General features: G+C 37.0%; 1 protein-coding gene and 1 long non-coding RNA gene across 7 annotated transcripts in view; one reads left to right on the plus strand and one right to left on the minus strand.

Annotated features, from left to right (window-relative positions):
* FKTN (fukutin) overlaps window positions 1–27,765 on the minus strand; it is a 75,875-nt gene that overhangs the window by 24,923 nt on the left and 23,187 nt on the right. For 5 of the 6 annotated variants that reach the window (XM_073876617.1, XM_073876616.1, XM_073876618.1 and 2 more), the window contains 6 exons: window positions 25,171–25,374; window positions 21,305–21,582; window positions 20,515–20,647; window positions 13,065–13,194; window positions 10,353–10,486; window positions 7,783–7,910 (listed from right to left, as the gene is read on the minus strand). In XM_073876617.1, coding sequence (XP_073732718.1) covers window positions 7,783–7,910; window positions 10,353–10,486; window positions 13,065–13,194; window positions 20,515–20,647; window positions 21,305–21,582; window positions 25,171–25,374 — 1,007 coding nt within the window. The remainder of the gene's footprint in view (window positions 1–7,782; window positions 7,911–10,352; window positions 10,487–13,064; window positions 13,195–20,514; window positions 20,648–21,304; window positions 21,583–25,170; window positions 25,375–27,765) is intronic. The other variant, XM_073876620.1, reaches the window with a different exon arrangement.
* Window positions 12,618–19,278, plus strand: LOC141369934 (uncharacterized). Its single transcript, XR_012373528.1, has 3 exons — window positions 12,618–12,679; window positions 14,686–14,771; window positions 19,084–19,278. It is a non-coding gene; the product is annotated as an uncharacterized lncRNA (long non-coding RNA).

Here is a 27,765-nt window from a genome sequence, read left to right on the forward strand (position 1 = left end):
AATGGCTGATATACTTTTCAGAGCCTAAACTAGAATATAATCTCTGAGATCTTTATTGATCCCATACTCCACTCGCATCCCAAACTTCTAACATATAAGCAATATACACAGCACATACATGTTTGATAAAATAAAATTCTACCCGCTGAACTCATTTTCTCACTGATTTCCAGTGTAAATTGAGTGATTCCATCTATCCTACCGACTTTTAAACTATGCTATGCAAGCTCCATAGGACAGAACTACTGATTATCTGTACCACAGGAGAAACAAGAACAAATTTATATTATCAATGAGTAGACAAATTAAAGCTTGTATAGGTGGTTGTTATCATGTAACACCTGAATGCACCTGCATAATGACTGTATCAAAAACTACCCATTAAAGCATGCACAAAACTCTTCTTTAATGCCAGAAACAAAGCCCCAGGACATTTTTATTTCTACTGCATAACTTCCAAAAATTAGATCTATAGTTCATCAACAACCAATTAGACTCAGCTGTGCCTGCTTTCTCTCAGACAATTTTAATAGTATTTCTCTTTGGATATAATAGATAACTTTAAAAAGAGATTAAATTATGATTTCAAATTTTATACTAAATAGAAAAAGCTTGTTTTATTTTGAACTCATATTACCTAATTTGTCCAATCAGATGCAAAAGGCTCAAAGCTTGTCATTGCAATCAAGCCTGCCGTGACCAAATTCATCACTCTGGTCCCAGTTATCCCTCTATTTCAGTATGTAATCTTGGGCTCTCTTCTCTTCACATTAGTTTTCTAAGTCATAATTTTTTTAAAGATTTTATTTATTTATTTTAGAGAGAGAGTGCACACGAATGGGGGGGGGGCAGGAAAAGAGAGACAAGCAGAACCCATGCCGAGTGCGGAGCCCGAAGTGGGGCTCAATCCCATGATCCTGAGGATCATGACCTGAGATGAAATCAAGAGTCGACGCTTAGCTGACTGAGGCACCCAGGTGCCCCCATAATTTTTTTAAACTTGTAAATAAACTTTTTTCTAAATACACTTTTTTGAGAAGTAATTTACATGTAACAAAGGGCACCCATTTTAAGTTTTGACAAACACATATACCTGTGTAAACACCACAACAATTAAGCACAGACTACTTCTACCACCCTGCTTCCCAAAGGTCCCTGTGCTCTTCAGCAAGTCATGCAGTAGATCCACCCTGGCCCCTAGCAATCACTGACCTTACTACATCCTTCACTGGTTTTGCCTGCTCTACAATTTCAAATACATGCAGTTCTATAGTATGTACTCCTCCTATCTGACTTCCTCCACTGAGCATAATATTTTGGAGATTCTCCTATGTTATTGCATGTATCAGTAGTTCATTTCAGTTGGGCTGTTTCCATTGTTACCATAAATAAGAATGCTATGAACATTCATGTCAACTCTTTTAGCAAAAATATGTTTTTATTTCTCTTAGACTACTACCTTATAAAACACTTTATAGAATTACATTCAAACAACAAGACGTATGGCAGTCTTAAAAAACATAATTTACTTCACATAAATGGAAGGTCTGCCACTTACTCATTCTCAGGTAATTTTTTTTTAAAGATTTTTTTTTTTATTTTAAGTAATATCTACACCCAATGTGGGGCTCAAAATTACAACCCCAAGATCAAGAGTCGCATCCTCTACTGACTTTGACAGCCAGGTACCCCTTGAGGTAATCTTCTCTTAAAAAAACAAATAAGCAAAGCTAACTATATAAATAACTCCCACTTCTGTACATTGTATACAATTGTCATACAAAATGCACACAAAATGCATTCAAAATTCTTCCCTCGGGCGCCTGGGTGGCTCAGTTGGTTAAGCGACTGCCTTCGGCTCAGGTCATGATCCTGGAGTCCCGGGATCGAGTCCCGCATCAGGCTCCCTGCTCAGCAGGGAGTCTGCTTCTCTCTCTGACCCTCTTCCCTCTTGTGCTTCCTATCTCTCATTCTCTCTCTCTAATAAATAAATAAAATATTTTAAAAAAAAATTCTTCCCTCATTGATATAATTTGTACCTGCTACTCACTAGAGGTTTGGAGATACAATTAAGGAAACCTAAGACAATATATCTGTTGTAAGATATGAAGGCATAAACAGAGTAGGAAATGTGAGATCATTTTCAGAAAAGCCAATGTTTTAAATATACTAATTTAAAGAAATAATCCAAATTTGCCTTTTTAGCTTCACAGCTATAAGTACTAAAAAGGCAAGTGTATTTTTGAGAACTAAAACCACGGTAGCCTGCTATCAATCTATGAAGCTGAGAGAACCTATGAATGGGGATTCAACAATGAACTCTCATCTTTAGCTTCTGGTAAAGCAGAATGACTGAAAAACTGGGTGGCTTGACCTTATGGTTTTGATTCTCCAAAGGTGGTAGGCTGGATCAAGACATCAATCTGGCATCACCCTATCATTTTAACAAAACAAATACACTTAAGAGCTGATTTTGGTTTCATGTAGGGCTCAGGTCTCACTCAGTCCCAACAGATTTGCCAGGCCTGACTCTATCTATCACTCAGAAACGACAGACAAATCAGCAGAAGTCCCCAAATAAGGCATGAGGGAAAAACCTATGGAAATTCAGAGGAAGGGGAGATTATTTCCAGTTAAAGGTACTGAGGAGCAACATCAAAAAAAGACAACTCAATGCCCTTGAATGGGCAGAACTGGGACATGTGATGATGTATAACTTGGTACTACTTAGTGATTAAAATCTTGGTCTCAAATGAAGTTGCAAAAGACTGGGTATCTAAATGCAATGTGGTATCTTGGGTTAGACCCTAAAACAGAAAAAAGAATTGAGGAAGCCCCTGTAACTTTAAAGAGTCCTAAGGAGTCAAAGGAAAAGGTAGAGACTGAGGAATAAAATCTTGGACTTTGAACATTGCCCACTTACCCTTTCTACTTCTTAAACAGCACAAACAATAATAATTCCATTTCTGGGAATCTAGTCAAAGAAACTCCCTAACATGGCTTTTACTTTATGTAAAAAAGACACTCACGGAATTTTTAATAAGAAAAAAATTAGGAACAGTCTAAAGAGAAAAATAGTTAAGCAAAAATATTATCAAGCCCTTCTCCATATTCCTACCAAGTCTACCTAACAAACTTCTCTTATTTTTAAGCCACACTTCCTTGCTGTTGCTTCTAGACAGACTTTGATTTGGTATCTCAATTATATACAACACATACTTCAATTACTATACTACTGATAAAGTACTTTAATAATCTGTTTCATGGTCCTCATTATGAGAACTTTGAGAGCAGAACCTAAGTATGTTCATGTGAGAATCCTTAGCATACAGGGTTAGTAAATAAGCTCTGCAGAAATGAAACATTACATTATATAGGAGGCACACCTGGACAGGAGTCCCAAAGAGAACAAACCCAAATTTTCTGAAGATCTGTACAATAAGCAGAAACTACAAATATCAGAAGATATAAGGAACCACTAGTAGCCCAGGGGGTAGCATATTTCCTATTAGAGGTTAGAGAGGTAGCTGTATTACCCTGATAATATCACTGAGTAGAAGGGCTATTTTCATAGAAGGAATATTATCAATATTGACCATGGTGACACTAACATTGTGTATTATCTAAGAATCCAGGCTCTAAAGTGATATGGCCCCATGTCTGAGTCTTAGCGCTGCCTTAATTTCCACATCTATATAATGAAGGTGACAAGATTAAGAATTTCCTCATAAGCTTGTGAAGATTAAATGAGATGCATATAAAAGCTTGGCATAGTGCCTGGCACATAGCAAATATTCAAAGTTAATTTTTATTATTGCCTCTCCAACTTCTGGCCTCTACTTACGTCAACTGATTCAGATGGAACGGAAAGAAATAACCCCAAGAAACCTGGGCAGCCATCTGTAGCAACTGTGACGTTATGGAATAAAACATCACATCCTGGTGGCACAGTTCACTTTTTATTACTAGTGACTGGGACTCTGGAGAAGAAATATAAGTATAAAAAATTCAGAGCCCACTGGAGTACCTAATCCAATTTACCACTGTGTTGAAGGTACCATGCTTTGTGTCAGAGTAACATGGTAGCAGTAATAGTAGTAATAACACTGTAATGATAGTAGCAGCAGTAGTTAACGTTCACAGAGCACTTCCTATGTGCCACCTACTGTTTTAAATGCATTTCAGGTATTAACTCATTCAACCTATTAAGTCTTAGAAATAAGCACTTAGGCTGAAGAGTCCAACAGCTCTGGAGTTAAATCGTGGTCCTGCCATTAATGAGCAAGTTACCTCACTTCTCTGAGCATTAGTTTTCTCCTAAGTGGGAGTGAGAACACCTAACCCACAGACATAATGTGAGGACTGAGATAACAAAGGTAAAGTACCGATCATGTGCCAGATAACCAGCTGATACCCTCACAGCTGTTTTTATTATTGCCGCCAATATTATTATTACATCTGAGGACCGAAAACATCATTCTGCAGACATGCAGAGTAAAGTTGCAAAAGGGGGAACTTTTTTCTTCCTTCCTGAGTTCCTCTTCAGCCTTTTTTTCCCCCAAATGGTAAGCATCTATATTATTAAGCTTTTCTCAGAATAAGCTATACATGAATACAAAGTAATATACTATACAGATAAAAAGACCTTTAGACTAGCTTTAATAGGTTTTTTTTCCCCCGTCTAGGAACAGTAGTGGTGAAAATACTTTATTTCCTTCAAGTAAATAGTGCCTAAAAGAAGGAAAATGGCATATGGCCGGGGGAATCTTCCAAAGAAACTACTCTACACAGCCATCCCCTGTTCTTTTCTCTGCCTTTTAAGGTCACAGTAACAGGATAGAAAATCTGGGACTCACACCATCTGTCCAGACAGTTCCATCACTGCTCATTTCTCTTGTTAAATAATTAGAACACTTCACACTTCCCAAACACTGCTACCATAAAGAGCAGTTAAAGCAGAATGAAAGAAGCTCTTTCTATGCAGAAATGTAGTGGTTAGAAATGAACCATTCTTTTGAAGTTCGTAGGTTTCAGATCATGTCAGTGAGAAGAAAGAAATTCAAGTCTTAGAAGGAAATTTAAGAATAAAAGAATAACAATACTGGCTCTAGAAAGTATCTTTCTTAGAAAAAAAGGTGACATCCTCATATAACTCCTCTAAGAATAGATTTGGCAGTTTAATACTGAGCTGATGATATATGTACCTAATCTGTAATTTTCTCATAAGACTATGAAGAGAGATCGTTTTCTTTACCCCTGTCCTACTAGTATAGTAGTAGTAATAGCAGCTAATAATTACTTCACACTCAGGACATCTTTAATTCTCTTCAAAACCCTTTTTTGTATTAACTCACATAATCCTTAAAGCCATTCTATGTAGCAATTTCTATTATTATTCCCATTTTACACTTGAGGAGACTTAGGCACAGAGAGGTTAAATAACTTGCCCAAGGTAAAATAGCTGGTAAAGTATAAAGCTGGGGTTCAAAAGCAAGTAGACTGGCTCCATCCCTTTAATTGCTGTGCTACACTATCTTACAGTTTTTAAAGAAGCCTCTAAATTACACATTAAATTCAGCTTTTTTTGTGGTTTTTTTTTAAAGGTTTATTTATTTTAGAGAGTGAGAGAGAGCGAGCACAAGAGGGAGGGGAAGAGGGAGTGAGACAGAGAATCCCAAGCAGACTCCATGCCAAGTACGGAGCCTGACACAGGACTCCATCTCATGACCTGAGCTGAAACCAAGAGTTGGACACTCAACCAACTGAGCCACCCAGGCACCACCAAATTCAGTTTTTTTTTTTAAAGATTTTATTTATTTATTTGAGAGACAGAGAATGAGAGATAGAGAGCACGAGAGGGAAGAGGGTCAGAGGGAGAAGCAGACTCCCCGCTGAGCAGGGAGCCCAATGCGGGACTCGATCCCGGGACTCCAGGATCATGACCCGAGCCGAAGGCAGTCGCTTAACCAACTGAGCCACCCAGGCACCCGTCCCAAATTCAGTTTCTTTATTATATCTGAATAAACAAATTATAGCTGAATGTCCTAAACACTTACCCCCATTCACCTAGTCACAGTGAAAATGTCAATTATATACTCATTAACTTATTCATTTCTGTCTTATATTCAGAGCTTACCCAGCATGAATGTGTTGTTGTCCTAAAGCAAAATAATTTTTTATATTAAATAAAAGTTTCAAGAATATCCTCTGGGGTCAATGTCAGTTTGGGGATACTTTATGACTTTGAGAAAAAGGTTTGGATTACTCTCAAACCTCCAGAATTTACCTTACATGAAGACTCCTTGCCTTCAAATAAAGATTCAGCAATACCAAGAGGGTGTGTCAGTGTACCCAGGAGAAACCAGTCTGCATATGGCATTTCTCTTCTGTGTCACAGAATTCTCCCCACTCTGCCCAATGGCTCAAATTTATGATAGAAGCTCCAATCTCAGCTAGTTAGTGAGGCAAATTTAAGCTTCTGGTCACATAACTACCATAATAATGACAGTAATGATAATCACTTTAGTAATCATAACAGTAACAATGATAACCATCATTTACTGATAATGAGTGCTAAGCATTATGTCAGGTGCCTCATATCGTCAGGTGTATCAGGGAGACAGTGGGGAGTAGTGGTTAAAGGACAGGCTGCTGTCTGTCTGAGTCCTTTCATTACTTGCTGTGTGGTCTTGACCAAACTATTTACATTCTCAGCACCTCACAGATTACCTGTCTCCTAAGATTGTTTTGACGATTAGATGTGTTAACACATGCAAAATGTTCCTAACAGTCAAATGCATAGTAGCGCTACCCAAACTTAATAGACTAGGAGATTAATGTTCAGAGAAAAGCTAAAGGCCACAAATAGGTTAGGGTGCAGCTAAGGTTCCCCAGGTCTGCCTTGACTCCAAAGCCAATGCTCTTTGGGTTCTCATTCCCATTCATTTGCCTCTCCTTCTCTTTCTCTCTCAGAATTGAGAATAGGTCAACTGCTTCATAAAGGAGAGCATTGTTACTCTAATGTCATTTTTGTCTTTTCTCATCACAGAGTTTTACTGTAGCAGCATTAAAAAAAATGTTAAAAATGTCAATCTAACATACTGCACTCCATCAGTTCCGAGACATTTCCCCCCACCCAAATTTTTCCATCTGTGAATCATGTGTCTTAGAATTATAATTGGCAGTATTTTTCCTTTCTGAGTAGCACATAAAATAATGGTGCATCTTACAATCCATATCATCTTACATTTGACAAAATATGGTAGCTGTTAAGCTCAATGACTATGCCTTAAGGATCAGCCCTCAGTCATTGTTAAAAGGCTAATTTCTGAGGTTGCGGAGCATTTGTGGCCTCAGAACAGTTCAGTTCCAGTGTCCTCACTTAATCTTCACTTCACCCTATCTCCTTCTTACTGACCCTTATCAATTTCCAGCAAATTAACAAGCTCCTATAACTCTAACAGCTAATCTGTATTTTGGCTAAGGTTCTGGGCTCGGTTTTTGTGTTCCTTGTTTTGGTTTTCCCTTTCCAATGACTCAAGGGCTTCTAATCGTAATGACTCTTTGGACTGAAGTCCCATGGGCACTTCCTCCTCTTACACTGTCCTTATAAGTAGTCCATACTTTCCAAACACAATTGGGCTTTATGGGTAAACTGAGGAAGTTAGCTAAGAGTGAAGCTGTGACAGTCTTTCGTTTGTTTTTCATTTTCAGTTACTTCCTATTTCTACCTTCTGAAATTATTTCTCTATCCCCTTTTATAAGTACTTATCTGATTCATACTTAAATTTTTTTCCCGTTTTGGCCTGAGTGCCTCCATTCCACATATGGTCAGTCTCTTCATAGAAGAAAAAAATGTCGAGTTTTATATCATCTTTTCCTTGGAAAGATAGTTCCAAGCTGTCCTCTACCTAGGAGGAAGACGAAAACCATCACAGACTGAAATGAAGGAAATATATTTTCTTTAAAAAAAAAGATTTTGTTTTATAGAGAAAGAATACTGATTCTAGTATATTTTTTCAAGCTGGAACATCTCTTAAGTTGGGATTTATCAATAGCGTGCCAAGATTTGATTTCTTTTTTAAATGCATATAAAATAATGTTGCTTCTGATAATTAATGAAAACTCAGAGTAAATGATTTACAGTAGCTCAATTACCAGTCTGCAGAACATTCTGTTCCTGGGCCCTTTTCTGAGTAAAGAAGGAAAGGAACCAAAGAAAAGTGATTCCCTTTAATAATCAAGAAAAACTATTAGGAAATAAGTCTCTCATCTCAATCAATAATAAGTACTTAAATAAATGTGGCATCATAGAAACCCATCTATATACCATAAATTATATTATGTATATGAAAAAAGAAAAAATAAAAGTTAAAGATACAAAGAATTCTGAGAGCATTTGCCTAAAGAAACTTAATCTACAAATAATTATGTTCCCATTAGACCTGGTGCCTCTGTCTTGTTATAGCACTAATCACATAATTACTATGTGTTTTTTTTCCCCAGTTTGACAGTTAACTCCTCAAAGATAAGTACTGTAACTTATTCATCTTTGTGTCCCAGGTGCAGAGTGCAGTGCCAGTCAGAAAGTGAGTGTAGAGTAAACATTTGCATGCCTAGAGTTCTACTGCTTTGACTCTGACCTCTGGAAAATATTTTATTAAATATTTTTTATAAACTAGAATAATTACAATAAAGAAATTTTTCAGTGACTAAACATACTTTTACTAACTTTCCAGGACAACACCGTCCTGGGAACAATCAAATTAAGAGTAAGATGTTGTCCACCTCACACCAGTCAGAATGGCTAAAATTAACAAGTCAGGAAACGACAGATGTTGGCGGGGATGCGGAGAAAGGGGAACCCTCCTACACTGTTGGTGGGAATGCAAGCTGGTGCAACCCCTCTGGAAAACAGCATGGAGGTTCCTCAAACAGTTGAAAATAGAGCTACCATACGATCCAGCAATTGCACTACTGGGTATTTACCCCAAAGATACAAATGTCGGGATCCGAAAGAGTACGTGCATCCCAATGTTTATAGCAGCAATGTCCACAATAGCCAAACTGTGGAAAGAGCCAAGATATCCATCGACAGATGAATGGATAAAGAAGAAGTGGTATATATACACAATGGAATATTATGCAGCCATCAAAAGGAATGAGATCTTGCCATTTGCAACGACATGGATGGAACTGGAGACTGTTATGCTGAGTGAAATAAGTCAATCAGAGAAAGACATGTATCATATGACCTCACTGATATGAGGAATTCTTAATCTCAGGAAACAAACTGAGGGTTGCTGGAGTGGTGGGGGGTGGGAGGGATGGGGTGGCTGGGTGATAGACATTGGGGAGGGTATGTGCTATGGTGAGCGCTGTGAATTGTGCAAGACTGTTGAATCACAGATCTGTACCTCTGAAACAAATAATGCAATATATGTTAAGAAAAAAAAAAAAGAAGATAGGAGGGTAAGAATGAAGGGGAGTAAATTGGAGGGGGAGACGAACCATGAGAGATGATGATCTCTGAAAAACAAACTGAGGGTTCTAGAGGGAAGGGGGGGTGGGGGGATGCGTTAGCCTGGTGATGGGTATTAAAGAGGGAGTGTTCTGCGTGGAGCACTGGGTGTTATGCACAAACAATGAATCATGGCACACTACATCAAAAACTAATGATGTAATGTATGGTGATTAACATAACAATAAAAAATTTAAAGAAAAAAAGAGTAAGATGTTGTTTGGGGAGAAAAATAAAAGAATAAGATGTTTGCAAGGAATTATGGGCTTAAGGCATAGAAATCAAATTGTCTAAAAGGAGATTTCATTTAAGTCATGATGACCTTCCTAGTTGAACTCAGAAAATTGCTATGACCCAGAACATGTGAAATAAATAAGAAATTCAAGTACTATTTGAAATGATTCTGTATTTCTAACCCTTAGCCACCAAAGGACCATTTCATGTTGATAATGACAGGATGCCTAAGTGAATATGAAATTAAGTGACTTATGAGAAACAATATAATTTCAGGTAGGGTAGGTGAGATTCTTAATAATTGTATTAATTTTACATTACATGGTATACTAATTACGTTATATTGTTTTCTAATATAATGGCAATAAATTCACCTGCAATAGTTCAAGATACTTTTCTCCTTCTCATTGTCAAAAGAAAGCCAGATTTTCTAGTTTCCTTAAATAGTGCAAAAGTCACATAACAAGCTTCTGCTAAGCTCAGCCTGGCCAATACTGAGTGATACACATGTAACATTCTTAACCATCTGAGTTGTTTAATATAAACTTTACTTTTGAGACATGGTACTTATGAAGTAAAGCAGATTTTTACTACTGACCTTCCCAAATTTGTGTTTGAGTGGAAGTCCTACATCATGAAATGCTGAAATAATATCAGATTTATAATCTTGTATAAAAATTCCTAGGTCAACATCTTTACTATAAGGAATAATGTTGCATTGCCGATACCACCCTAAAAATAAAAAAGAAAAGAAACAAGAAAACTTTTTAAAAACTTAAGTTTGGAAAAAATTAGTCACTATCGTATGATCTTTGTAAGAGTGGATTTTATTTCTTAAGATTAGACTTACAGTGCTTTATCAAAAATATTTTCTAAAAATTAAATCCCAAACTAAAATCTGTGGTTATAAGAAGCCATCTGTTGAAGAACCTTTCTTTTTTTTTCTTTCCTTCATTTTTACTGCTCTGAGCACTCAGCATCCTCAAAAACTTTCATGATGTATTTTAATTTCTAAATAAACTATTAGCTTTAATAATGTAAACTGGGCCAGGCCGCCAGGGTGGCCCAGTCGGTTGGGTGTTTCAGCTCAGGATATGATCTCAGGGCTGTGGTACTGAGCCCTGCATCAGGCTCCACACTCCATGCAGAGTCTGCTTATTCCTCTCCCTCTGCTCCTCCCCTGCGTTCTCTCTCTCCTTTCTCAAATAAATAAATAAATAAATGAAATCTTTAAAAAAATAATGTTAACTGGGCCATCCATTTAAAAAAATTAAGTTACTTTTGAGAATGTTTGATCATAAACCTCTAATGATGAAGGCTGCCTTTAAGGTATGCTAAAAAATATAATCTAATTCTTTTGCTTAACCAGTATCCCTTTCCTGAACAATAATTTATAGAACTTAACAGCTCTGAACAGCTCGTGTCTGATGGCTCATATAAATATTTATTTTAGAGAGAGAGAGAGCATGAAAGTGTGGGGGGAGGAGGGGAGAAGGGAGGGGGAGAGAGAAACTCAAGCAGACTCCCCATGGAGCATGGAGCCCAATGAAAGGCTGGGTCTCATGATCCTGAGATCACAACGTGAGCTGAAACTAAGAGTCAGTTGCTTAACTGACTGCACCACAAGATGCCCCTGATGGGTCATATAAAAAAGAGAAGTATCATCCTCAATTTTCAGCACATTGTCAATATCAAAAGATATTTCTAGGTATATTTACTATGTACCTACTTCTCAATTAGGTGCTATAACTACTGTTCTAAAAAACCAAAATCTATACCATAATACTACTAAGGGCTCCTGGGTCTCCCCTGTATCCTTCTAATTCTTTCATCCAAATTATTCAGAAAGTATATAAATGCCTATGATTGTCTTTATAGGCATTGCTATTGGGCAACACTGTTTGGCATTCTAAACTTTAATTTCATTGTAACACAGATGTTTAGAAGTCTAGGATGGCATCTCATCTCTAGCTTGAGAAAAATCCACACTCCACATCCATCAGAGAATCATAAACTATTAAAAATGGAAGGCTCCTTGGGGCGCCTGAGTGGCTCAGTTGGTTAAGCATCTGACTCTTGATATCAGCTTAAGTCTTGATCTCAGGGTTGTGAGTTCAAGCCCTGCACTGGATTCCACGCTGGGTATGGAGCCTACTTAAAAAAAATGGAAGTCTCCTTAAATAACATCTAATTCAACTCCTTTATTTTGCTCATAAATGAAGAAAACCATGGGGCTAAAAATGCATAATAAAACATGACAAGTAATTAAGAAGTATTTCTGATGACATAGTTTTATAACACAATCTTACTTCAAAAAGTTAAACCTTAAAGCATATATCACATACATGTGTGAGATGCATTCTTTTTTTCTTGGCTTACTCTACCTAAAAGCTCTGTGACAGGAAGAACCACATGAATTTCCACAAAGCCTAATAAATAGGATAATCATATATCCCAGTTTACATCTGTCATACCAACATAATTACTAATGGTACTCCTTTTCACTCTTAAAAGTCTCTCGAATTGGACAATAAATTATATTGTAACACTATAAAAACAGGAGGATTAATTTTTGTACAAATAAAGTTATAATCAAGAAAGAATACAGTTATGACCAACTATAGTTATAAACAAGAGGGAATAAAAACAACAGAATTTAGATTCTTAATAATTCTAAATTCCAAGAAGTTTGATCTAATGTATAGTGGAAGGAGATCCAAAAATCTTCCTCCGATGCTAACAGCAACTTGCATAAGGACTCTAGAAAAGTGTACATTTCCCCATCTCACGATGAATGGAATTTGGTAAGGCAGTGATGTCCAACCAGTGAGAGTAGAATATGAAGTTCTAGACAAATATTATTTGACCTGGAAAAGACTTGTGGGAAGACCTTATGGCACTCCCTTCAGTCTTTCTCTCATTTGTGTAAGTAAATGTGTAAGTAAGTAAAGAAAGAGAATAGAGGTTTTTTTGGTTTTTTTTTTTTTTTAAAGGCAGAACAATCTTGGGGACAGAAATAATAAAATGCTAATCCAAGGATTGCCTGAAGATCAAATATAGTCTACATGTTCTGATATAAATTTTATACATGACTTACAGTTTTTGGTAAACACAACATGGCCTTCCTAACTCTCTTTTATGTTTCTGAAATTAATTTCTTTAAAGAAATCAATAAATTCCTGCTCTGTGCACTACATTTATTCTATGACACTTCAAATATCACTGATGTTTTGTCATCTCAAGCAGTCATCCCTAAAGCCAAAGAGGATGAAATGACAAAAAGACAAATGTAAAGCAGTAAGAATTTTACCTAGACAAGTTCCACTGCTCAGCCAGAACCGTACTCCCAATTTCTTTAATGTTTTGGCTGCCAGTTGCAATAATTCCTTTGCATTCTTCCGAAAGGTCATAGCTTCCACAGTGTTATCATCAAGGTACTGCTACAGATACAACAAATATTCAGCTATTACAGCCATTTCTAAATTGCTAGAAATATTTCTGTGACATCTAAATTAAATCTGAAAATTAACCCTATATTATATATTTTTCTATTATAAAAAAATCAAGTTTCAGAGTTCCTTGTTAGTTGCACGTTTATAAGACTACAGGAACAGATTCTAGAAAAAGACAAGTTAAAGGGGAAGGAGTATAACCAGGATTCCCAAAGGATGACACTTCCACTTTTATCAACTCCCTTCACATCACAATTTAGCAGATTGGGCAGTTAGGAGAAAAGAAGACTAAATCTGAGAGCTATAAGCATATCTGAACAAAAAGCACTTAGTGACATTTTCATGATTCACTGATTCAACTGGTCTTTAGAGACTACAGGGCATAAGAAAAAGAGCCTGGGATTTTGGTTCAGATTATCTGTGTTCAAGTCCAGCCCCACTTCTTAGCTGTGGTGCTGGGCGTATCACCTCAGGAGAGCACAAGCTCCATGAGGAAAGTGACTTCATTTTATCACTTTACCTCCAGAGCCCAGCACAGCACCTAAACATCTGCAGAATGAGTGAGCGTGAAAGAACAAAGCTCTCTTAGATACGGTTTCCTTATCAGGCACTAAAGGATACTAATTACACTTTGCAGGACCACTGTGAAGACTTAATAACACAATGGATTACAGAAAAATGCCTTGTAAATATGAAGTTCTAGACAAATATTATCATTTACCTAGTCATGCTTTTCTAATTTTCTCCATTTTTAGGCTGTTCTAGACTGGGGAAAACACTATAAATTCTTCAGTGATGCTTCATTACCTATGGGTCAAAATCTAAACTTCTTCGCATAGCAGACAAGGAGATTTGTGTTGGGGTCCCTGACTACTGGTCCAGCCTCACCAACCCCCTCCTCACACTTCATAATATAGCAATAACCACTAACTCCCCAAATACACCACGACTTTTCAAGCCTCTGTGCCTTTATACAAGTTTCCTTTCTCGGAAATGTTCCTGACTAACAAAATCTTTCATGTCTCAGTTCTACCTTTTGAAAAACATTCCCTAATTTTTCTAGGCAGATGTATTTATTCTCCCAGTGCTACCCTTTTTTTTTTTTTAAAGATTTTATTTATTTATTTGACAGAGAGAGACACAGCGAGAGAGGGAACACAAGCAGGGGGAGTGGGAGAGGGAGAAGAAGGCTTCCTGCTGAGCAGGGAGCCCGATGCGGGGCTCGATCCCAGGACCCTGGGATCATGACCTGAGCCGAAGGCAGACGCTTAATGACTGAGACACCCAGGCGCCCCCCAGTGCTACCCTTTTGTTCAACATTTAAGGAGCAAAGAATAATATTTGTCCTAGATATAGACAAAGACAAATGAAAGAATCTGTCCAATGAGTTTATAATAGTTACCATGTATATCCACTTTCACTATAATTATCATCATTTTTAATTCACATTATTGGTTTTACTTATGTTTCCTCCACTAGGCTGTAAAGACAGTTCCTTGAGGGCATATACTAAACCTCCGCATCACTGTATGGAACAATTTAGAATGGTGCCTGACACATAATATGTGAGTATCACATAGTGGTATATGGGTAAATGAATAAATGACTAAGCCCCTCCTGCACTAGGCCCTGCCTATAATATCCAAAATATCCTGTCATTCTTTTACAATATAGCAGGAGAAAATATAGCTGCTGGAGGGACTCTAAGGATCTTAAGAAAAAAGTATCCCTAGGAAGAAAGTGGGATCCCAGAAGATAAGCTGCCTTCTCTAAACATACAAATTGTACAGGATCCCTTCAAGATGAAAACATTCTCAGAGCTACAGCTTCTCTGAGAACACATGACTGGAATGGGAGGCACATGTTCTTATCCTTGGTGTGATGGAAAATACTGGAGACGCAGGCCTTAGTCTATGCTCAGCCAATAATAACTGTGTAGCACACTGAAACCTCAATTTTTTTATTTGTTAAAAGCAAATACTTGCCTAACTTCAAAGAGTGACTGAAAGGGTCAAATTAAGTAACAGACATGAAAACTCTGTGCTTGATAAAGACAGTACTCTGATAGTTATGTCCTACTGAGGCTGCCCCATGCATGGACATACTCTCACCTCTGACATAGCTTTCCTAGCACGACACTCCCAGAAATTCCATTTCTTAGAATTTACCCCATATGTATTAAAGTATATACACCTATAAACCTTTTGCATCTGTTAGGGATTTTTAAAATTATGGTATGCATGTTTTTTTCTACTTAAAGATGTCTTATATCAATCTTGGGCTTATCATGCCTCTAGAAAAAGACAAAATCCTAATTTAAACATCATGTCCATTTGATCTTTGTTATTCAGGTAACCTTTCCCCAGGCTTCCCCCAAAATACAGACTGAAAATAACGTGACATTTATTTTATAGAGGAGGAAATTAAGACTTAGAAATTTGTCCAAAGTCTCAGAAAAAAATTAGTAAAAGAAGGAGGCTAATAAAGCTTTGTAGATATCCCTAGGCCAGGTGTCCAGATAGTTCCATATTTCCCTCTGGAAATTCCTGAATCAAGTTCAGGAAAATGTATATTATCCTACTTCTAAACTTCTTGGTAGACTGAGAAAATAAAAGTAAATAAAGTAAGTCAAGAGAGCATTTCCTCTTCTCCTCCTCCTCCCTTCCTGAACTATTCAATACTAGAACTATTAGGTAAAGCAGAGCAAGAAAAGGCACATGGGTGGCCTGGTATGGGTATCAGAGCCTGAGCAAGTAATAAGGGAATCCACATGGAGGGGACACCCCCTCCATGTCCAGTGTGGGGAGTCAGAGCCCGAGCAGTTTGAGAAGTGTGTCCACGGATGGGGGCAGCACAGGGGGAGATTAGCAACATTCAAGCAGCGTGAGGACAGCAACCATGTGGGAGAGGGGACAGAAGCAATGACAGGAGATTGAACAAATAAGCAAATATATTAAGAATAACAGGAGTCAAGTTTCTCACTGAGAAGGGAGTCACAAATAAGGAAATAAACCCTATGCTGTTTAACTGAAACATAAATTAGTTGGACTGGCAATATCTATGTGAATTCATGGATCTTGATAGATAGACAGATATAGAAATACACACACACACACACACACACACACACACACACACACACACAGTCACTGAGAGGGCCTGTGTGCAACAAAACCCAAGTAGCAAAGAGCACACCTGGCATCCAAACCTTGGCTTCTAAAAGGAACCAGGACTTAGAGAAATGGCTGATTCCAGTGTTGTCGCAGGGAAATTACAAGATGAACCTAGAGCATCTTGTTCCAAAGAGCAAAAAAGTACTCAAAAAATGATGAAGACGTGTCAAAAAGACACGGAAGCCATCATGAAGAGGTTCCCACTGGCCAAAGAGGGAACAATTTGAGGATCAAAGTAAATAATGAAAATAAAGGGGGCGCCTGGCTGGCTGAGTCAGAAGGGCATGCGACTCTTGATCTCTGGGTTATGAGTTCAAGCCTCACACTGGGTGTAGAGATTACTAAAAAAAATATGAATTAATTTTTAAAAAAGAAAATAATGGACTATAACTTATTGAATAAAATAGGAAATCATGAGTTCATACTGATGTAAACAAATAAATTGAAAGATTGATAAGGATGTTGACAATTATTTTTTAAGAGAGAGAGAGTGCATGAAGTAGTGGAGGGGCAGAGAAGGGGCAGAGGGAGAGAGAGAATCTTAAGCAGGCTCCATGCCCAGTACAGAGCCTGATGTGGGGCCCAATCTCATGACGCTGAGATCATGACCTGAGCTGAAATCAAGAGTCTGACACTTCACCAACTAGGCTACCCAGGAGCCTCAGGATATTGACAATATTTACCTGGTGTTAAAGTACCTTCGGGGCATCGGGTGGCTCAGTCAGCTGAGCTTCTGACTGATTTCGGCTCACATCATTATCTCATGGCTCATGAGATCGAGCCCCACAATGGACTCTTGTACTCAGCAGGGAGTCTGCTTGGGATTCTCTCTTCCTCTGCCCCTCCCCCACACCTTGTGCACGCTCTCTCTCTCTCAAATAAGTAAATAAACCTTTAAAAAAAGATACATACCAAATTTCTATTAGTTACAAAGGAAAAAACAGAAACTTTACAGGGGTGGAAGCTAGGATACCACTTTAATCAAGCGATCAATGTGAATATCAACAGTAATGGGACAAATCACAACCATGCAGCACCTGATAGGATGTAATGAGAAGAACATAGAATCACTTCTGTATTATTCCTACTACAGGTGTATTACCTGAATCTAACATTAGGAAAAAACAGACAAACCTCAAACAAGGGACAATTTACAAAATACCTGGCCTGTAATCTTCAAAAGCATCAAAGTCATAAAAGTTAAAAAAAAAGACTATGAAATCATTCCAGACTGGAGGAAACTAAAGAGAGAAAAATTAAATACGGGGGTGCCTGGGTGGCTCAGTCAGTTAAGCGACTGACTTGATTTCGGCTCAGGTCATGATCTCAGGGTCGTTAGATCAAGTGCTGGGTTGGGCTCCATGCTCAGTGCAGTATCTGCTTAGGATTCTCTTTCTCCCTCTCCCTTTACCCTTCCCCCCACTCACATTCTCTCTCTCTCCCTAAAATAAAAAAAAATCTTTAAAAAAAGAGGGAAAAAGAAATATTAAATACAACATGTGATCCTAAATCCTTTTATCATATTTTACTCTGAACTGGATCCTCTTATTATAAAGGCCATTACTGAGACAATTAGCAAAACTTGAATGGGGTTAAATGGTGATAATCTATGTGTTAACTTCCTGATTTTTTTATTAAGACAATGTAGACAATGTTCTTGTTTTGGGAAAATACTAAATTGAGGTTGTGGGATACACAGTCAACAACTTACTCCCAAATGGTTCAGGAAAAAATTACTTGTATTTCATTTATAACTTTCCTGAAAGTTCGAGAATGTTTCCAAAAAAATATTATTAGAAACAGAAAGTTAGAAGGTTGTTTTTTTTTTTTTTTAAGATTTTATTTATTTGACAGAGAGAGACACAGCGAGAGAAGGAATACAAGCAGGGGGAGTGGGAGAGGGAGAAGCTGAGCAGCGAGCCCGACGCAGGGCTTGATCCCAGGACCCTGGGATCATGACCTGAGCTGAAGGCAGACGCTTAATGACTGAGCTACCCAGGCACCCCTAGAAGGTTGTTTTATGAGCTCTATTAGATTAGTTCATTGCTTGTTTCACACCAGGCATTATATTTTAGACTGTTTGGCGCCATCAAGTGTTCAAAGTGATGTATGCTCACTTCAATTTGAAAACTGAAACTCCTGGTACTTTTAAATGATGAAGAATGAAACATTTAAGAGAATAAGAAAAAAGAGTTATCAACCTAATTAGGCACCCTACATCAGTAATATCAATACAACAGCAAAAGAGAAAAGCAAATCAGAAATCACAAGTATACCCTGCTTCAAGTGAGGGACACACATGATCCTACTATAAATATAAACCTCCAGACAGGATTACAGTCTCCAGTGTGATGGTCCTTTAAACACCAAAACTACAAGGCTATATATGATAAGCCCTCTGAGCATCTGTCATTCGTATCCTTTACTCAAATGCTGGTTGAGTGCTTGACTGAAAATTTCAAAAGCAAAAATGAAAATATGGAATTAAAAAATTTGATACTATCCTAATGCTGTATCAATATCTTGAAACATTTTATATTTTATACTGCTTTCTCACAAAGATCAACAAAATGAGTCTGGGAAAATGCTTCCTAGATAATGGAGTAGTCGTAATAAGTATCCTTAAAAAAAATCATTTGATTCAGATGAGCACCTTATTCTCCATACACTTTTCCATAATTCTAGGATCTTTTCTTTGTGCCAGATGCTGTTCTAGATACTGGGGCTACAGAGGTGAATGAAGTAAGATGCCTGCCATCAATAAGTTCACATCATCTAGTAGGGGGACAAGACCTATATTCACAATTCACTGTGATAAGAGCTCTGACAGAGGTGGCAACCAGAACAAACTCCCTTAAAGGTCAGAAGAGTGAGTGGTCAAGTCCAAGCACCAGGCTGCATCGCCTCTGCGTCTTGTTATTACCATGTGATAAATGAAGATCACAGCTTGCCTATGAGAGTAGGCTCATCCACAGATGCAGTTTGCCAGCTTTTCATCCATGAGGCTGACTGGGTATGTTTCACAGCTCCACAATTACAGATTTAAGGGGACTGGGCTGGGAAGACCCACCAGGAAGGTTGGCAGGCCTCGGTCCAGGGGAATAACACAGCCTACCAGAAAAACCTTGCGTTTGTGGGTGTGGGGCACTTGGCCAGTGATGATACGGCTGATACTTCATTTCCTCATTCCATTCCTGTCCATGTGTCTACAGTTTTCTTGGAACGGAATCCCAGAAAATAAAGGGCAAGTGGAAGGATTAGGGTACCAAAACCCCACCATAAATCTGTTTTTACTGTATTTCTGTTTCATGTCATACCTTAGAGCTAAAACTTGATGTCTCTCAAAACCATCTTTACATCCCCAGGGTGAGCAGAGTTCCTGGGAAACGGCTTTCAATAAATGTTTATTGAATTGAAAGCTACAGCAGCAGAATAAAGTAAAGTTCAAAAAGCACTGCTCTCTGTGTAGCATTTACCTTCAAAAACCTTCATAAACACAAAAAATTCATATTCACTGAAACCCTCTGAGAAAAACTGTATTTTCCATGAAATCTTTTCCAAATCTACATGGTCTATCTTCTACAGTGGCATCATCCTAACTGGGATGCTTCAAGAACACACCACCTTTGATAAAACATATGGTGTATCCTAACTGAAAGCAGAGGCCAGTGCTAAACCTACCAAAAGTCTATCCAAATAAAACAATGTCTCCATAAACATCACACCATTCAACTAGGGAAGAAACAGTTTCTTAAGGTTAATGTTTAATCTACTTTAGGGCACCTGGGTGGCTCAGTCGGTGAAGCGCCTGCCTTCAGCTCAGGTCATGATCCCGGGGTCCTGGGATTGAGCCCCGCATCAGGCTCCCTGCTCAGGAGGGAGTCTGCTTCTCCCTCTGCCCCTCCCCCTGCTCGTGCTCATGCTCTCTCTCTCTCTCTCTCAAAACTAAATAAATAAAAAATCTTTAACCTACTTTTAAAAAATTAAAACAATCTAGAAGAAAACAGATGAATCAAAAAAGATGTTTTCTTACTGATTTTCCATAAGTCCCTTCATTTCCTACCCCTCCCCAGAAATATTAAAAATAAACACATCTCTTTTAATTTACAAAGTACAACACTCGATTATTTCTAACCTGAAAGAATGCTCGAGCTTCTTTATACCTACACTCAATAAACCTAGAGTGTGGTATTTCTTCTAGAAAGTGCACTGGATCTTTCGGGATGAAAACTTCTAGTCCATCAACAGTAATTTGTTGCAACTCTGGCCTGAAAACAAGTTAAGATTTATTACAAGGACTTAACCCAGAAAACTGGCAGCCTCTTCAAAATATACAACATAAGTAAAACAGCTAAACATCAAGCATATTTTCCTCAGTTACCTCTGAGATCACTTTTTAAGATCTACTCTCTCAGCAACTTTCAAATACACAATTCAGCACTGTTAGCTATAGTTACCACACTGTACATTATATCCCCAGAACGTATTTGTAACTGGAAGTTTGTACCTTTTGACCATATTTACTATGTAAGCATATATCCATGAACATACTTTCTCCTGTGCTTGCACTTTTTATAAATATAATCAAGAGTTGTATTATTTTATGTCTTGCTTCTGTCACTCAACATTGTAAGATTCATCTATACTGTTACACAGAGCACTAATTCATTCACTTCCATGCTCTACAATATTTCATTGTATGAATATACAATGTTTGGCAGCATTGAAAACAATGTTGTTATGAACATTCTTATATATATTTCCTGATGCACATGTCCCTGAATTTCTTCCTGTTGAATATTTACATTTCAAAACTGATCTGTGTGAATTACATATTAGATTTAATTACTAAGTGTAAACAAAGAGTAAGAATTCATGACTGGACAATAGAGGTTTCAGAACTCCTCTTTGGATCCTGAATTTACCTGTCAAAAGCTCCAGGATAACGACCAAACTGTAACTTTCGAAAAGGAACAAATCTCCTATCCATGTGTCCTTTGAGTCGTAAATGGCCATGCCAGAGGTAGTTGCCATTCCTCTCATGAAAGACCACCAAGTGGATGGCATGATTGGCCAATCTGCAGATGTAGTGCAGGGGAATTTCAGTTCCAGAAAGGGAGTCTATCCCATCTAGCCGGGGATCTTTGCTCTCAATCTTTAGGCACTGAAATCCCATATTTTCAGCTATCCGGAACCAGCCTTCCTAAAATCAAAGAAACATCAAGCTTAAATATTTAAAACCAAATACTGGTAGCAAAACTAAAGTGATTCTTACACTGAATTAAGCCATACATATTTTTGCTAATCTGCTCTTTGCCCAAAGATTTCAAACTAAGGGTGGCAAGGGGGAATGTGGGGGTGGGAGAATAAAGGAGAATACCAAAAAGGGAAACTACGTATCTTGGCGGACACGTTCAAAGACTCCCTTTATGCAAATTAATACCAATTTCTTCCTTGAAAAGAGAATGCTCAGGTTAGTGTTCTCTGGTTAGTATCTATAGTAATAATAACCATAACAAAAAACAAACACCTAAAATGAAGGGATTTAGAAAAATAAAAAGTAGCAAGGAGCAAACAACTAAACAAAAACCAAAAAACATGAAAATCTACAGAGCAGAAAAGACAAAACTGCACCCATGAAACAAGAATCCTATTGTAAGAGTACACAAAATTTTTAGAAAAATAGAAAATTTTTGAGCAAGAATATGAAGACAATCAAAGACATTGTTAAAGATTTTGCCTAAAAGTAGAACAGTTAGAAAAAAGAGATGAAAAATCATTGAGCAAAGATAAGAAAATGAGAGAATTAATTCTGGAAGTCCAACATCCAAGTAATAAAATGGTCTTTCTTTCAGAAAGAAAAAACACTTTTAATTAACACTATCCTGGGGGAAGGGGAGTCCTACTTAAATCAATAACACAAGAAAAAGAAATAAGGTCTAAGGGTAGGAAAGGAAGAGACTAAAATGTCTTTTTGTGCAGAAAATACAACCATCTACATTCAAAGAAAGAGAAAAAGAAAGAGAGGGGGAATGGGGATGAAGAAAGGAGAATGGGAGGAAGAAACTGTGGAGTTTATCTATACAGTGCAGAGTTCAGAACAGTAGCTGGGATATAGCATCAATACACAAAAATCAACAGCATTCTCATTACCTATAATAATGAATTGGAGAAGGAAGAGGAAAAATATCCACATTATCCACCACCCCCACCCCTCACACACACACACACACAAACACACACACACACCCCACACACAAAACTATAAGGTAGCATGGAATAAATCTTATCAAAAATGTGCAAAATATGGAGCACCTGAGTGGCTCAGCTGGTCACGTGTCTGACTCTTGGTTTTGGCTCAGGTCATGATCTTAGGGTTGTGGGACTGAAGCCCAAGTTGGGCTCTACACTCAGTGTAGAGTCTCCTTGAGATGCTCTCTCCCCCTCTCCCTCTGCCCCTCCCTCCACTTGTGCACGCTCTCTCAATAAATAAATAAATAAATAAATAAATAAATAAATAAATAAATAAATAAAATCTTTTTTAAAAATGTACAAAATCTGTTAGAAAAATTACAATATTCTGTTAAAGCTCATTAAAGGACACCTGAATGAAAGGAGGTATATTTATGCTCATGGTTAAAAAATCTTAATATTTTAACAATGTCAAGAAACCTCTCATGTTTTTGCTTTCTCAGACTAGCCTGGATAATGAAAGACACATGGCCCAGGCACCTCCACTGGCCATCTGACAGCCAGCCATCCTGAAGAAGCAGAGCTGCCTAGCTGACTGGAAACTGAGCTTAGCTGAGATCAGAAGAACTGCCCAGCTAAATGCTACCCAAATCATTGTCACAAAATCATGAGCTACACAAATGGTTGTCGTTTAAGCCACTACATTTTAGGGTGATTTGTTACACAGTAGAAGCTAACTGCTATATAAGTCAAACTAGAAATCAAATATGCAGGTAAAAAGAAACATTTTCAGACATGCAAGGTTTCAACCTCCCATTCACACTTTGTCTGAAGGGAATTCCTAAAATGCTGTGAAGGGGAGTTACAGAACAGTATCTGCACAGCAGATCAGTCTGTATTAAGGCAAAAAGACCCAGAGTTCTAGGAGGGATGTGTCCAAGGACAAAAAAGTGGAACTGAGAGATTACCCAGTGTGTTAGATCCTATTGGCAGTGTCATGTTTCTGTTACAGAGTTTATACATAGATTATTAATAGATATATAGAAAACTAGTTAACAGAAAAGGAGGAAAAAAGAGCAACTAATGAATTGTTGAACACAACAAAAACTTATGATGTACTATATGTTGGCAAACTGAACATAATGGAAAATTAAAAAAAAAAGAGTCGCATGAGAAAAGGAATATAATGAGATGAAATGAGGTAGCATCCAAGTGATTATATATTCATAAGGTCAACACTACTGGTTTAATACAAAATGTGATATAGTCATTTTAGGATGATGATGGCACAAGAGAGTGTGTGTGTATATAGGAAGACAAAATAGATATGAGCTAAATTCTCATAATTTATAAACTAAATTGAAATATTAAAATATGAAAATTTTATGATTGAAATATGAAATGTTAAAAACAAAATATTTTTATGAAATATTAAATATGGAATATTAAAAATAGAAGCAGAAACACTTCATTTATAAATGAGAAAATAAACAAGGTAGAAAGAGTTGAGAGTGGTTGACTCTCGGAGCAGAAATAAGAGATGAGGAGAGAAGAGCAGATACTGCTCTTTTTCCTTATGATGAGTTCTGTATTACTATCTGACTTTTAAAACTTGGGACTGGTATTATTTTAATTAAAAACATAAAAATTACATTTAAAATACCACATCCTAACTTCTCCACAAGTTTAAATATTTTAAAAATATAAAATTGGGAAGAAAGAAAAAAATATGCCAACAAGAATCATGTACTTATATGTACACTTTGTCTCATCACTTGCATCACTGCCTGGAAAGAACCAACTGTAGACCAGAAAAAAGTCAAAGCTCAGTTTCTTGAGGCCCCGTGTAAGAGCCTGGGGCAATCAAGGAAACGTGCCGCATATACTGCTTCCCATCGCCACCCTGAGGCATAAGCCTACCCAGCAGTGGTCAACACAACTAAGCAGCCCTCCATCTGAGTACCAAACAAGTACTGCACACTTACAGGATGGAAAGAGTAGTGCTACCGACTAGTGACACTGCCCTCACATACCTTATACCTTACGTGGTAGATACTGAATATTCATCACCAGATCCCTTCCTGCTTGCCTACTACACTGATGGAAATCCTAAGTACCTGTCTTTTTAGCTCCCTTTACAACAAGAAGACACTTGAGTCTAATTCTGGACAATGAGTATAAGCAGTTTATCAGAGCTTTCGAGAAAAGTTTTTGCTTCAAAGAATGAATAGTGTCACCATCCCTTCCTCTCATATTCCTGCCTTAAACATGGATATGATGCGTGGAAACTATGACAGCTATCTTGTAATGATGAGAAAAATGAAGAAAGAACTTCAGTGATGCCAGCCCTGACATCAGTGGGCAGCTGAACTAATACCAATGGCACCAATCTTTCAACCGCTTGTTACACAAGAAAAGTAAGTCCCCCATTTGCTTAAGCCACTATTAAGTGTCTTCTGTTACTTATTGCTGAAAATATTGCCAATACAATTTATAAAAAGCTTTAAAGATTTTTGAAATGTTTTACTTTTCAAACTGGTTTAACCCCACACTATTTTGTAAAAGACACATTCTGTTATCTGAAAGTGAATCATCTTACCTCATTCTTCCACAGGTGATACCACAGTGCAAACGCAGTAAAGTCTCTTGGAACACAGAAAAACTTGCATTCTGAAGTGGAGCCATGAGATGTATTTTTGACTTGTTCAAAGTCTTTATTAATCAATTCCAGAATCAAAGGATCAATAAGGAACACTGGTACATTCTGGTTGGATGTTAGCATAATAAACTTTTTAACTGCATGCTGTTTGAGAGGAAAAGAATCCCCTTAATTCTTCTAAACCAATACAACAATCTACCTTATTAAATTTTTATTCATTAATTTTATAAGAATATGTATGTTTCACTCAGTAGATTCATAATACAAGGTAAAATATGCTATAGCAAAAATATATGCAACACACTATAGAGAATAGTAAGCTACTAATTAACTGTACATCCAAAGAATAACAAAATCTTCACAGAGGAAGTTGTATCTGAAATGAAAACTTCGGGTTTACAAATTATTTCCTAGGTATTAATTAAATATTTTTGAGCCAAAGTGGGAGAGGAAATACCAGATGTCAGTTTTTAAAAACAGGTCATGTCAACCTTTTCAAAATCAAAAATCAATTGTATGTGCCACTTTTCTTCATATTTGTAATACTGCTTAATAATCTTTCTAAGCAAAAGATTCAAACTAAAATATATTGCCTGCTTGACTATTCTCATATATAGTTTGATTTTCTAGTAATAATGTAATATTTTAAAATATAATTCTTTTGGGCAGTAAGTAGAGTCCCCTACTGAAAACATAAATTTCAAAATTAGAATAGAAATACAATAACCACACTCAAGAGTAAGTAACACCAAAGAGCAGCAAAGATAAATAGAATAACTGGTGTACATCACTGCTTAAAAGCATACTTTAATTAAAGTAATAATCATTTCAAAGGGATGTATGCCATCAAAAAGGTGCCTCATAGAATTAAGGGTAAACTCTTATTCACAAAATTTGAAGAAATACGTAAAATATATACAAGATATAAATAAATAGGATATTAAGAATTTTAAGGATAGAAAAAATGACCATAAAAGACTCTCTCTTTTTTTTTTTTTTTTTAAGACTTTATTTACTTGACAGAAAGAGACACAGTGAGAGAGGGAACACAAGCGGGGGAAGTGGGAGAGGGAGAAGCAGGCTTCCTGCTGAGCAGGGAGCCCGATACAGGGCTTGATCCCAGGACCCTGGGACCATGACCCGAGCCAAAGGTAAACGCCCAATGACTGAGCTACCCAGGCACCCCAACTAAATTGAATTTAAATAAAAAATGAGATAAAGCTAGTAGTAAGTCTCTTACCATTTGTTTTTAGTGCTGAGTATGCAAATACCAAGACTACAATAATCTCTGCTCTACAGGAGTTTATTATCTCCTAGTGGGAGAAACAACTAAGTAAAAAGAAAAACAACTCATGCGAAAAGATACAGTAACTTAGATAAAATGGACAAATTTCTTTAAAAACACAATTAACAAATTACCACAAGATAAAACGAAAAATCTGAATTGCCCTATACCTATCACCAAAATTGAATTTATATATATATATGTTATATATTCATATGTATTTGTTAAACTTATATATATATATATACATATATATATATATATATATATACACACGTTATATATCAAAACAACAGCAACAAAAAAAACTCCAGACTCAGATGGTTCACAGGTAAATTCTATCAAATATTTAAGGAATAATACCAATTCTACAAAAACTTCATCAGAAAACTGAGCAGGGAGGAATCCTTCTTAGCTCATTGTATGAGGCCAGTATAATCCAAATACCAAAACCTAACAAAAATATTACAAAACAGAAAATTATAAACCACTATAAAGATACTAGAAAATAAATTCCAGTAGTTTAAAAGAAAAAGATAAAAAAAAAAAGTAAATATCCTGACCAAGTAGGGTTTATCCCAGAAATGAAAGGTTAGTTTAGCATTTGAAAATCAATGAAATTCACCATATCAATAGAATGAAGGGGGGAAATCCTATGATAATTTCAATACAGAAAAAGTATTTGACAAAATTCAATACCTATTCATGATTAAAAACTCTCAGCAAACCAGGAATAGGACACTTTCTCAATTTGATAAAGAGTATGAACAAAAAATCTGTTTTTGAGTTGTGGGAGTTCTTTATATATTCTTGATACCCTGTCCTTTGTCAGATACATGTTTTGCAAATATTTCTTCTTCTGTGGCATTTCTTTTCATTTTTTTTTCTTTTTCTTTTTTAAAGATTTTATTTATTTATTTGACAGAGAGAGACACAGCGAGAGAGGGAACACAGCAGGGGGAGTGGGAGAGGGAGAAGCAGGCTTCCCGCGGAGCAGAGAGCCCGATGCGGGGCTCGATCCCAGGACCCTGGGATCATGACCTGAGCCGAAGGCAGACGCTTAACGACTGAGCCACCCAGTCGCCCCTCTTTTCATTTTCTTAATGGTGTCTTTTGAGGAGTAGAAGTCTTAAATTTTGATATTCTAATTTATCATTTTTTTTTCTTTTATAGTTGTTGCTTTCTGTGCTTTACACCAGAAGAATAAAAGAAATTATTTTGGAAGAAAGATGATGAAGTGACAGACACCT

The sequence above is a fragment of the Callorhinus ursinus genome, unplaced genomic scaffold (assembly GCF_003265705.2).
Source record: "Callorhinus ursinus isolate GAN/ISIS: 27379988/994484 unplaced genomic scaffold, GSC_fseal_2.0 scaffold24, whole genome shotgun sequence".
In the NCBI taxonomy this organism is placed as follows: Eukaryota; Metazoa; Chordata; class Mammalia; order Carnivora; family Otariidae; genus Callorhinus; species Callorhinus ursinus.